The sequence below is a fragment of the Ornithorhynchus anatinus genome, chromosome X1 (genome assembly GCF_004115215.2).
Source record: "Ornithorhynchus anatinus isolate Pmale09 chromosome X1, mOrnAna1.pri.v4, whole genome shotgun sequence".
NCBI classification, from domain to species: Eukaryota; Metazoa; Chordata; class Mammalia; order Monotremata; family Ornithorhynchidae; genus Ornithorhynchus; species Ornithorhynchus anatinus.
Genome location: NC_041749.1, coordinates 103,297,514 through 103,309,601, shown reverse-complemented (window position 1 = coordinate 103,309,601; position 12,088 = coordinate 103,297,514). Strand labels below are relative to the sequence as shown.

Sequence of the window (12,088 nt, the reverse complement as noted above, 5' to 3'; positions counted from 1 at the left end):
GCTCACTTCTAATGTTGTTTAGAGAAAACAGACTGTTCAAGAGGAGGTTGCAGAAGCACAGCTGTCTCCACATTCCGTCGGTTCCCAGAAGAGTTTTACTGTGGGATCCCCTACTGATGGCCACTTGAGTGGGCAAAATGATGTCTCATGGCCTAAAAGTACAAAGCTCTGTGTATTTCGGAGTTTCCACACTGGTTTTTCTTCTTTGGAATTAAAGGTGTTCATGGTTCAGAGGCAGCAAAACCCAAATGGTTTCACTGAATAGCGGCCTTGTAGAGATGTATGTGTGCTGGGTGGTCCACTCATCCAAATCTCAGTCACAGGAGAAAAGTAGCCCACTGCTCGCACCGTGGGGGAAAGAGGTTTTACCCTGGCTTGAAGCCATCAGGGGCACAGGGGGACTACTGAGGGCCACATGGATACAGCACTGCAGCTTGGCCAGTGCTGTCTGCCACATCCCCAGGGCAGTCCTAAGTTTCCAACCATCCCAAGTCCCCACCAACATCCCCAAGGACCCGGCCCTAATATTGAATGACTGTAACCGACACTAGGTTTCCTTAGCCCCCAGCCCTGGAGAGAGTGTCAACAGTAAAGCCGGAGGGAAAGGGACTACGAGGAATGTCCAGGTTCCATAGAGCGGAGCCCACCCCCTCCTCACAGGGGGGTGGGGAGGCCCCCACTGCCACCGAGGCACTGGGGGCTCAGGGTTGATGTTTGGAAAGGTGGGGGGGCTCAGATGGGGAGTCTTTGACTGTTTTAGTTTGTGTTGTTGTTTTTATTTAATTAAGTCCTGTCTTTATGATTCTTGTTATTATTGTTATTGCTGTTGTTTTGGTTGTCATGCTGTCACTTGTGGAGCTGGTGTGGTCATTCCTTACGCAACTTGTCTCGTTCTCTCCTCCGTTGCAGATTGAAGTAGTCAATACTTTCAAGAGTGGCGCTTCCTTTCAGGGGGCTCTCAGGAGACAGTCCTCCGTCACAAGCCAGAACCAGGATGTAACCAATCTTTCTAGCCCTAGTCACGTATCGTTATCCAATGCTATTTCCTCTCCTACCAGCACACCACCTGCTGCAGTTGGGCGTGAGTGTGAATTCTTACTGCCTCACATTACCAGAGATGCCAACTTTCTGGGCAAAGCAGGCAGGCAGGGGCCCCGGCACCCCTTCTCATATCCTTTCCTCCATGTAGAAAGTTGGATCCTTTCCTTCCTTTGACCTGCCGTGCAGGGAGTGCCCTTTTCCCCCACCCCCGTGCTCAACCTGGCTAGCATTTTGAGAGATTTGTGGGATTTTAAATAATTTCTCCCCAATAAGCATGAGATTATATTTTAAAATACTTGGGAAACGGGGTTTCATAGTTCTACGTCATCTCAGGACTATGCTTCACAAATAAAGCTCCCAAGCAACCAAGCGGAGAAGGATTTAGGTCATAGGGCCTTGTCCTCTCATGTGGGCCAAGTCCTACTCTCTGAGCTGGCAGGGCTCACCAGCCAGATTGCTTGGCTCGGAAGCTGGAAACAAAAATATGGAGATAGGGTGAAGTGGGAAGGAGGAGGCCCTTTCATGAGGCAGCAGCTCAGTGAAACTCAGGAAACAGCACTCATCCAAAATCACATTAAAAATGACCAGGAGGAGGAGGAGGTGGGGGACCCTCAGGAGAGCTACTGGTTTTAACCGGTCCAGAGTGGCCATGCAGCAGATTCACTCAGACTCACCAGCCTAGTGCCTGGGGGGGGCCCCTCTTCTCACCAGCCCCTGTTGCTGCCCCGGATGACCTGCTTTTAGGCTGCAGAGTGGCCCCAGACTCCATCCTGGGAGGCGAGTGTCTTGTGGGAAACCCTAGGCCTGGAGGAGACCCCCAGGGGTCAAGTCACCCAATCGTCTGCCTCCAGGGAACGTTTTGAACTTTAGTTTTATGTCATGCTCTGTCTGTCATTCCTCTGAGGTTGAATAACCGAAGGAGATTTTTTTAGAGGCTGGAAGAAGAAAGCTGCAGTCTGTGGATCATAAGTTTTCTTCCTGAGGCTCTAGGGCCTGACAGGTTGACTTAGAGCCGACATGACTTCACAATTTTGGAGGCAGAGTGTCAAAAGAGTTCCTGTTTCCTCTAGAGTGCCTGTTTTTCATATTTGAATGTTTCCATTTCCTCCATAAGCTCCCAAGTGCCCCAAACTGAGATTTTAAGCAGGGAGAGGGGGCTGGGGAAAAAAGAGCGACCAGAACCCTTCACATTCATGACCTGAGGATGACCCTTTCCCTTCTCCAGGGATGTTCCAGTCACCAAAGCTGGGACTCCTCTAACTGAGACACACTGTGAGGCACTTATTTGCCCTGGGCATCATTTTTTTCCACCAGCGCCAACCAGGAGAGACAGGCCTTGATGAGCTCTCTAGCCACTGGGATCTTTGTCTTTAAATGTAAAATGGGGAGGGTCGGCAGAAGAACCATTTTTTTTTTTAAAGGCTTGGGTAGAGACTCCCCCAGTACAGCTTGGAACAGTGACGGCCTTGCCTCAATTCGAGTGCTTCTGGGAAGAGTTCAGATTATGCTTGATCTTAGCAGTGGATTGGTTTCCCGAGGGCTAGGGTCTCTCAGAAGATCCTCCCCTGTCCAGGGCAGGCTGGTCTTATATCTGACGTCTCCAGAGCAAGGTTCCACAGTCTCCCCCAGGAATGAGGGCCAGATTCAGTCCCTGATGGTCTTTTCCTCTCTCTCGCTCTCTCAAAATTGGTCACAGTATAGTTGGCCAAATATCTTTTTAGTAATTTCTGATTGCATATGAAAGCCCCTCCACTTACTGTAATTTCATGGCTGTAACTCCCACCACCCTCCCCAAACGTCTATCCACGGTGATGGATACAGCGTGCACCTCACAAGGGAAAGCAAGGACTCCAATTATGCTTTTAATAAACATCTGTGAGAAGCATGAAGCTGCAGTCTGCTCTGAGCCCCACTGGTAAACCCATAAGAGCTCAGAGGCATCTTGCCCAGTTATTTATTGAAAAACCCCCAGTGGCCTCTCTCTCCTGGTGTGTTCATTTACATTTGGAAAGGCTGCCCAACATATACAATTATATAGTTAGAGAGACATATACACAGACACAGTGAAGGGACTCTAGGCAACTGCATGGCTGGAGCCGGGATTGGAATGATAGTGATAATATGGGGTTGCCCTTTCTAACTATCCCATACCTGCTTAGCAGGACCGAATCATGTCTCTCAGGACTCCTGAACTGTCCCACCGGATTTGGCTGGAACATTGGCTGCTGCCGTGTCCCATACCTGTGGCAGGCACGCCCCTTCAGGCCTCCGAGCTTACACGGCTGCACTGAGAAGCCACAAAAGCCAACAAGATCCTTGGCGGGGAAGGAGACCATTCTGATTATTCTGATTACTGCCCTCAAAAAAGTTCTTGTTTCACACCACACGCAGATTTCTAAATTTTGCATCATCCTGTCACATCAGCTCATGCCAACTCTGGATAACAAGATTCTAAAAATTAAACTTGATTTGCATTATCTGGATCATTTCAGCCAAAAAAAATTACATATATATATATATATATATAATTCCACCTGAACTAGCAGACTAGTAGGCCAATCTATTGCTTGGGCCTCAGTAATCCAGGTAATATGTAGGAATTGGACCAATCACTACCCATGGAAGAAATGCTCTTTGAAGAAGCTAGGCCACCTAGAACCCTTTATCTTCATTCTGGTTGATTGTACTGCAAGGACCCACGAGGAACCCTCGTTGAGCTATTCTCCCCAGGACCAAATGGACCCCTTTTTCAAGCTTCCAGCTGTTAGAGCCACTGAAAAAGTAAAGACCATCCCTGCCCCTTCTGCCCAGTTTTATCCCTGGCCCAGACCACAGTGACAGCTAAGAGTTGGCATCTCTTGGGGGAAAAAAAAGCTACGATTAAATTGGACCTCTTGTTTACTTTGTAATACTAATCACCGCCCAGCCCTTTGCTTTGGCAGTGCCCTCCTCTCACTGTCTGAATATCCGATGTGTTTGTTTTCCCAGAGGGCTAAAGAACCCTGGACAGAGAGTTCAGCACGAGAGAGTGAAATTAAAAGAGGTTGTGAGTCTTTAACTTGAGCCTGAAATGAATGTGAACCAAACCCGAGACACTTGGCTTCCCTGAAGCCGGGTAAACATTCGAGTATAAGCCCATGCCCTACCCACACACACCTGTTGGGCCCTTGAATTGTGCTCGAGCTCCTGGAGTTGGGGCGCAACTGGCCACTTCATCTTAATTTTGCTTCCGCCAGAAGACGAGCTGAATGTCCTAACGATTGACATCTTGATTTTTTGCTCCCTGCCTGTTGCAGTCTTTCCAATCGAAACTTGAGGGTGGGTGAGGCACCAGAGCCTGTTGACACATTTCATTTCAGCAGCTGAGGAGAAGACAGAAGTGAAGGCCCTGTCCCAGCCCCGGTCAGGATACCCTGAAGTGTCGTGCCCACAGTTCATTCTCTGTTACAGTCTCCACGGCCTTGAGGACTGGCCCGGAACTCATTGTCTGTCATCCCAGCATTGTCAGTCTCATTTAGAGTGTTCAGAGTTGGGATCCTCGGTGTGGTGCCGACTGGATGCAGGCCGCCTAGGGCCCCTGCCCCGGCCACTGCTCTGCTCTACCCTTACAGAGACAGAACCCATCCCCCTTTCCAGCCCCTATGGACAGAACAGACGAGGTCACTGAGCAAAGGAGCCAAAAGCAATAAGCTACCAAGTTATCTCCATTTTGAGTTCCTTTTAACAAAAGGTTCAGGTTTTGATTAGATTGAAGGCCTCGGGCAGGAGGGAAATCGGAGAGGTAGTCTAAGCCCTGTCCCTCCTGCCAAGACAGGGACTGCCCAAGCCCCTGTAGACAGAGAGCACCCCGATCACAGTCCCACACAGAAACACCAAAAGTGCCCACACAGCCCTTTATCCAAGCTGAAGATCCTCACAGAGCAAAGTCAACACCATCAGCGTTTTGTTTGCTAGACTCCCTACTAATTGGGGGTTGAAACCCTGGGCCCGAAACTTCAGGGAGCAAGAGATAACCTGGCTCCTCTTTCCAAAGTGCGTTCCCCCTCTCCAACCCCCACAGGGGTCCTCGGTTCACCCTTCTCGCTGGCCCCCTGAAGGGGCTCCCAGTGCCAGGTGAGCACATTTTTCGGTCCAGGGAGATTTTCTGAGTAAGGGACGGGGGCCACTTTGGGGAATCTCGGCTAGGTCCCGTGCCACCGGTAATTCGTTTCCAGTTCACAGGCAAGCTGCTGCTCTTTCCTTGACAGAGAGAGGAGAAAGAGGATCGCCTCACATTAAGATAATTCCCCTCAGCACAATACTCCAAGCACGATCGTCTCCAGGTGGGAGCTCCTCTGTGGGCACAAGATAGGCAGTGTCTTCCCCCTCATTGGTCTCCGCGGCCAGGACCCTCACTGGTCCCATCTGACTCACAAAGAGAGGTGTCTGATGGTTTGCCGTTGAAACTGAAGCCCGCTCAGAGCTGCAGAGATGGTCAACACCTTCTGCGTTAACCCGGCGAGCAGCCTTCACAGCTGAGAGCCGGAAAGTGAAACAATTGCTTTTTCATGAGGATCTCACTCCTCTGCTGACTCCAGAAGTGGGGGAATCTAAGAGCTGGGCTTGGGGTTTGAGAAGGTGTGTTCTTGTTAAATAAGGACAAAGAAAAAGCAAGGGCCCCGTTTAAAATGGATGGCTAGAACATTGAGTCTATACTCGAGTGTTTACCTCACAAATGCATGAAGGATAAGAAAAGTTTGGATTCCCAGAACATCTCTGTTCACATTGTCCAGGCTTCCAAGTTTAGCTGTCGTGTGCAGTTATCTGTGTCCCTGTGGTAACTGATCCCCTCTCTGGTGTGGCATGGTTTTGCCAGAAAGGTGTCGCCTGGCTCGTTTGTGCTTCTGGCTGCCTCGGTTTTCCCTTTGAAAACTCTTTGGTTTGCGTTTGGTTTGGTTTTAAATTCTTGGTTTTGGCTTCTGTGTGTCAACCATCTCTGCCATCCGACCGTCTCTGTGTTTCGTACTTTTCTGTTTGTGGAGAGTGACTTGTTACGTGTAATTTTTTTTTCCACTAAAAAAAAAACCAACCCCAAAAAACCAACAAAAAAAACCCACCTTAAAGCGCCTCCCCCCTTTCTTTCTCACTTACTTACTCACTGCCAAATCGGTCCCGTGCATGGTTCCACACACGCATTGAAATGACCCAGCTTGGTCTCCTACTAGGTCTGTGCCCCGTACGACAGGCGTACGCTTTCTCTAACCAACGCTTCCCATGAGGCCTCGCTGGCTTCCTACTTGATGGCCTGTTTCAATGTTGCAGTCTGCATAAGAGACCCAAGTGCACAAACCCCGAGCCCCCTGTCCGTGCCCATAACCTCACAGACTGGACTGCAGCTGCCTGCCGAGGCTTAACCCTTTCCAGCGGGTGTCGTGGCCGTTGCTCCCAGCTTTGCTGGTGGGGCCCGCTGAGTTTGTCTCTTCTGACCTCTGTCCATTGTTCCCTTCCAGATCCGCGTCGTGAAGGCATTCCGTAGCTCTCTCTATGAAGGTATCGAAAAACCGGAATCCAGAACCTCCATCCATAATTTTATGACTCACCCCGAGTTTAGGATAGAAGACTCCCAGCCCCACATCCCCCTCATTGATGACACAGACCTAGAAGAAGACGCTGCTCTGAAGCAAAACTCTAGTCCGCCGTCATCGCTGAATAAGAACAACAGCGCTATCGACAGTGGCATCAACCTTACCACGGACACAAGCAAATCAGCTACCTCTTCTAGCCCAGGGAGCCCAATCCACAGTCTGGAGACGTCACTTTAGCTGAAGCTGTTGGTCCAAATTGTAAACGGAAGTACCGACCTGCAACCAACCAACCCACTCGCCCACCCTGAAAATACCCGCCAAACCGCAACTATAAAAAAAAAAAACCAACAAAAACAAAACAAAACAAAAAAACCCAAACAAAAAAAAGACAAAAACAGGAAACAAACAAAAACCTTTGCTGGCTGAGAAGCTGTTTGAACTCTTATTCCCATGGAGGCGAGTGATGGAATCACTGGCCTCAGTGGTTGGGGGAAAGGGTGGCTGATTTACCCGCTCCCTCACAGAAACTCAAAAATACCACCCAAGCAAGCAAGCAAGCAAGCAAGCAAGCAAGCAAAGCAAGCAAGCAACCTTCCTGCATGAACGTACTGTCCACTTTCAGTCCTTTTCTCTTCTTCTCTTAGGCGGGAACAGCAGCGGACTCCTTTCTGAGGCTATTTATCCGATTCACTGGTCTGTGAGTTTTTGAAATGCTTGTGTGGCATGGACTCAGTTGTATAGATTAATTTAAAAAAAAATTTTGAAGTTGCAAAGCTTAACTTGCACAGTAGATTTCCACCAATGGGACAGAGGAACTTAATCAGCCTTTAGGAGATGATATCTGTTTATTCATATCTATATCGACATATACGTCATTGAGAATGTATATGGCCATATAGGTGTACATACATGGATATACGAAGTTTCTTTGTTGGCATGTTGTCTTGTTTCTGCTTAAATTGCTCTATTTTAACTTATTTATGTTCTAAAAGAAGAATGTAATTTGTTTACAAACCTGTAGATAATATCCTTAACTATTTGTAGGATTAAGCAAACTCTGCTGAGCTAGTATAAAGAAGACTCGGCTCATTGAAGATTTCAGTAAGATTGCACCCTTGATGTTTTATTAGAGCTGTGTTCTGATTTTTGCCTGCTATTTTTGTTAATGTAGATACCACTAGCAAATAACAAAAGAAGCCAAAATATAACATATTGGATGTAGTGATGTAACCCATGTATCCAGGGCAGCGAGATGGAAAGGCTTCCTTTGTTCAAAATGCAAAATTGAAGTGATCAGGTTCTCCTTTTTCAATAAATTGCTTGAACTGGTTTTGGTGTGACGCTCACTGCTGGAGGCCGTTTCAGTATTACTCAGATGGTGACGGCTTCTGTAAGAGGATTTTGGTTATTTAAAGGATTCTACGATCTTGAAACTCTCTCTTGAGTTTATCAAGAACAATTGAAAAATAAGTTATATTTGGTTTCATCTGTATGGAGATCGAAGTAGTATTGAAATCTCGTGATCTAGAAATATTGTGTTGATTTTTTTTTCCATAAGTGATTTAGAGATTTAGTTTTCTGGCCCTTGGGACACCAATCACTCTGCTTGGTTGCTTTTACATGGCTTTTCTAAGGAGACTCTGATTTTACCGCACTATCTAGAGCTGAATGAACCTTATGACGTGTATCTTGAGATGTGCTTTGTGTGATTTTTAAACCCAGCTTTCCTTCCTGTAGTCACAATATATATGATATATACTGTAGCAAATTAACAGTGTTGTTTTACTGATGTACTGAGTTTTCCACACGGAAAGACATTGTGAAAGCTGACGGTATCATGGGTGAGAGAATTATTTTTTTTTTCCTCCCCAAACTGGTAACAGCCCTAGTAACAAACCTACTAATTATGAGCATCTACAATTGCTATGTCAACCAGTTGAATGCTAAGCACTTTGTGGGTCATGAATATTTTTCAGAAACAACTTTTGTATTTAATACAAAGTTTGCTTTAAAATTTTTCAGCAGAACGACCTTTTTCCATAGCTTTGTACAGGGCCAAAAGACGTTTTGAATACCATGCTTGATGATAGCAGGTGTGTTGTGGAAAAAGCCCACTGTCCAACTAGCCTTGCTAAATTGATTGTTGTGCTAATCCTTCCTGCCCTACCAAACTGGGCAAGGAGCGTGATGTGTCGCTGCAGGCCGCCGACTAGGACACGCCGCAGAATCCCTCACAGCGCTGCAGATTGAAACGACTAAGAGGTGTCCGGGGGCAACCGGACCATTCAGCCAGGTAGAGCCCTAGCCAGCTTGAATTGCCAGTTTCCGGCCCTTTGTGGAGCAACTCAAACGTGTTTGGCTCAAACCGGGCCCCGTGTTTGATCCAAACCTTCTTCTAAAGCACGACTTTCACTGAACAGCGGGCCTTTCACAGCCTGCAGACTCTTTCTTGATGGATAGTAAAACTCAGTTTTTAGCAGTGAAAAGGCTGGCCTAAAGTCACGATTGAATTTAACTCATTCTTACCATCAGCCTGACTGGAAGCTAGTCAGGAGTGCTCTCAGCATTGTAAATATGGTGACTAATCTTTGTAGACATTTATGGGGTCTCTGAGCCTTTTTGGGTTAGACGAAAAAAAGAAAAACAACCCCCCAAAACCCCATTCTCCGCTCTGCGCTAGGCAAAGAAGGGGTCTCTGGTTTGGACTTGCACATCTGAGAATTCTGTCAGGACTGATTCTTGGTTTATTTTCAACATCTTAGAGTTGATTTTCCCGTTCTGGAAGCCCGATTTCTCTTTCCCCGATCTCCCCATTTTTGTTTCAGCAACGTGTTCATTTTTCTCCTGAATGATCTTTCCCCAGAGCAGCCAGGAACCGTTTTCCATCTGGAAGCTGGTTTCTGTGAACGGATGCTGCAGTCTCTGTGTATATACAGTAACAGCATTTAAACTAAGATGCATAGAAAGTTGGGCCTTCTTTGACCAGAGCCTTTGCTTGACATTATATGATAAATGATACAGCTTTTTTGTTGTTTTTGAAGCAGAATAGGTAGAATGAATTCTCAACCTTGAATCTTGCATCACAATTTCTTTCTTTTGTTGCTTGGCCTCTCTGTGTTGGGAACAATGGATCAAACACATACACACACACACACATACACAAAATGATTGGTTTGTTGAAACTCACTGCAATCCATAAAAAGCTTGCACTCTATGTACTGTATCTAGCAGCATGGGGTTTGTGATAAACAATACAGTGGTATATTTGGCAATCCATCCCATTAGGGGTTATCAGTCTATGTTCATTCATCTGTTTTTATGAATTTTTTTATCTAGACAATAATTGTAAATAAAGAACTCACAGTCTCTGTTCATTTAATACTATGCAAAGGTTATGCTTTCCAGTGTTATTGTTATTCTTATTCCTACAGTGTGGTCCTGGAATGTTTGTGGTTTAAAAAAAAAAAAGAAAAAAGTAAGTAAACTCTGTGCTGTAAATTATTTTATAGTTTGGAACAAAACGATCCGGTTTGACTCCTGCTGCTTCCCGTCTGATGGAGCTCTCTTGGCAGGGGCACAAATGGAAAATAAGAATTCAAAAATAAATTCCCAAAGCAGCATGAACAAATGTCTGAACTTAACATCCTTCTTTCCTCCTCCATGGAAGCGCCCTGCAAGAAAGCCCACTGTGGGGCCCAACTGGCCCAAGTGGTGGTAGATCTCCCAGTTAAGTGGCTGGAAGAGAAGCCCAAACGCTCCTGATTTTGATAGCCCGCCGGTCCCCACTGGGCTCGGCCAGGGCCCCCTCTGCCTAAGACCTTCTTGGATTGCCCTACTATGGCTCCACGGGCTGGACCCCCATTCCGGGCTGCCCGTGGGCATTCAACCATCAGCGTGTGACCTTGAGCCTTAGTCAGGACAGAAAGCTTCACCTCAAGGACCTAGGTATGATGTCCTGGGGAAGTGGGGCTGGGGAGGGAAGGAGGGGAAAAGGTGGGGTGGTTGCCAAAGCGTTTCCAAATCTGGGCCAGGGCTTGGCATTGGCCCGGGGGAGGGGAGCTGTTGACCTACCATGGGCCAGAAAGCCAATTAACCAGAGGGTAACCACGGGCGGTCACCACAGTGGGGTTCCCTACCCCTCCGGAGCATCCTGTGCCCTCCGGCCGGACGTTAAGTAGAAAAAGATGCTAGGCACACCTGTTTGTCCACCTATAAGTACCCACCCCTGCACTTGCCAACATCTCTCAGAAGCCCTGGTGACTTCTGGGCCCTTCTGTCCATTTTATGGATGTTGAGTAAGACACAAACACTCTCATCTGTTCTGCAACTGGTGACTAAGACCCACTCACTCCCCTCTTCCTCCCGACCTCACCCCTCTGCTCTGAACCAGGGAGTGCGTCAGCCAAACTGTTCGGACGAGGTGTGTGCAACTCCCCGTGCTGGTCCCGTCACAATTAGGGATGTGTTTTTCTCCAGGAAAAGGTTCTCCATGGCTACCTAAGCTTCAGCAACTAAAAGAGCAGGCCTGCCCTTGACCCTCCCGTACACAGACCTTTTTCTTTTTCCCTCCTCACCCTCTTCAGGAGGAATTCAAGGGATTTCAGAGAAATCATTCCTGTGCTGTTACCTCCCTCCCGTGACTTGGTTCTCTCCCAGTCCTCATGCTCCCCGATATGGGTAGAGAAACAATGGCTGTGGGGCACACACATACAAATATACACACACACATCTACACTATCTCCTGATATCTAAATCATTCGATGAGTGGTATTTATTGAATCCTTATTACCTGTACAAATGGTACTAAGTGCTTGGGAGAGTTCAATACAACAGAGTTAGCAGACATATTCCCTACCCACAGTGAGCTTACCGTCCACATAGATGTAGAGTATTGTCCTTTGATTCAAAGATGCAGCTACTCTTACCGTAAAAGAGACAGACTATTGTCAGTTCCTAGTATTTATTAGGAAAACCTTACTCACTACCATCCGGAAGTCTTGTAATATATGTGGCTTTTTACATTTGGCCTTTTGGTGGTCACTACTTTTTCATAAATATTGTGAAATATTCTATTTCATAGACTATTTTTGTAATCAATAGTGTATAGTTACCCATAAAGAATCCAGTAGCCCAACCTAGTTCAAGAGCTGTCAGTGCATCATGGGAAACTGTGCAAAATCACTTGGTTTGGAAAAAGACTGCTTACACCATATTTTCTGCAGCATGCCTCGCTCTCTCGATCTGTGTTTGTCTGCCTTTCGACCTTACACAAAGTAGTAGTAAATGAACAAATGGAAAAAAAGCAGACACGGGACACTTCCAGACTCTCAATTATGATCACACCATTCTCAGGGGCCCAGGGCCGGGAGAGGACTCCCCCTACCCGCCTCCACCGGTGCCCCTTCGCCCTGGCAACACCCACCCACCCAGGTTGAAGCCAGGTCTCCTAGTCTCCCCTGACCTAGACCTCGTCAAAGTCCCAT

The 12,088-nt window shown here is 47.1% G+C and overlaps 1 protein-coding gene across 17 annotated transcripts in view; it reads left to right on the top strand.

Annotated features, from left to right (window-relative positions):
- The window catches only part of ATP2B2 (ATPase plasma membrane Ca2+ transporting 2), a 563,774-nt gene extending 553,545 nt beyond the window's left edge, over positions 1 to 10,229 (top strand). For 11 of the 17 annotated variants that reach the window (XM_039910392.1, XM_039910394.1, XM_029050109.2 and 8 more), the window contains one exon: positions 6,531 to 6,842. In XM_039910392.1, the coding sequence (XP_039766326.1) occupies positions 6,531 to 6,842 (312 nt within the window). Of the gene's footprint in view, positions 1 to 909; positions 1,082 to 4,029; positions 4,085 to 6,530 lie in introns of all 17 variants that reach the window. The other 6 variants (XM_029050116.2, XM_039910397.1, XM_029050118.2 and 3 more) reach the window with 5 other exon arrangements.
- The last annotated feature ends 1,859 nt before the right edge of the window (positions 10,230 to 12,088 follow it).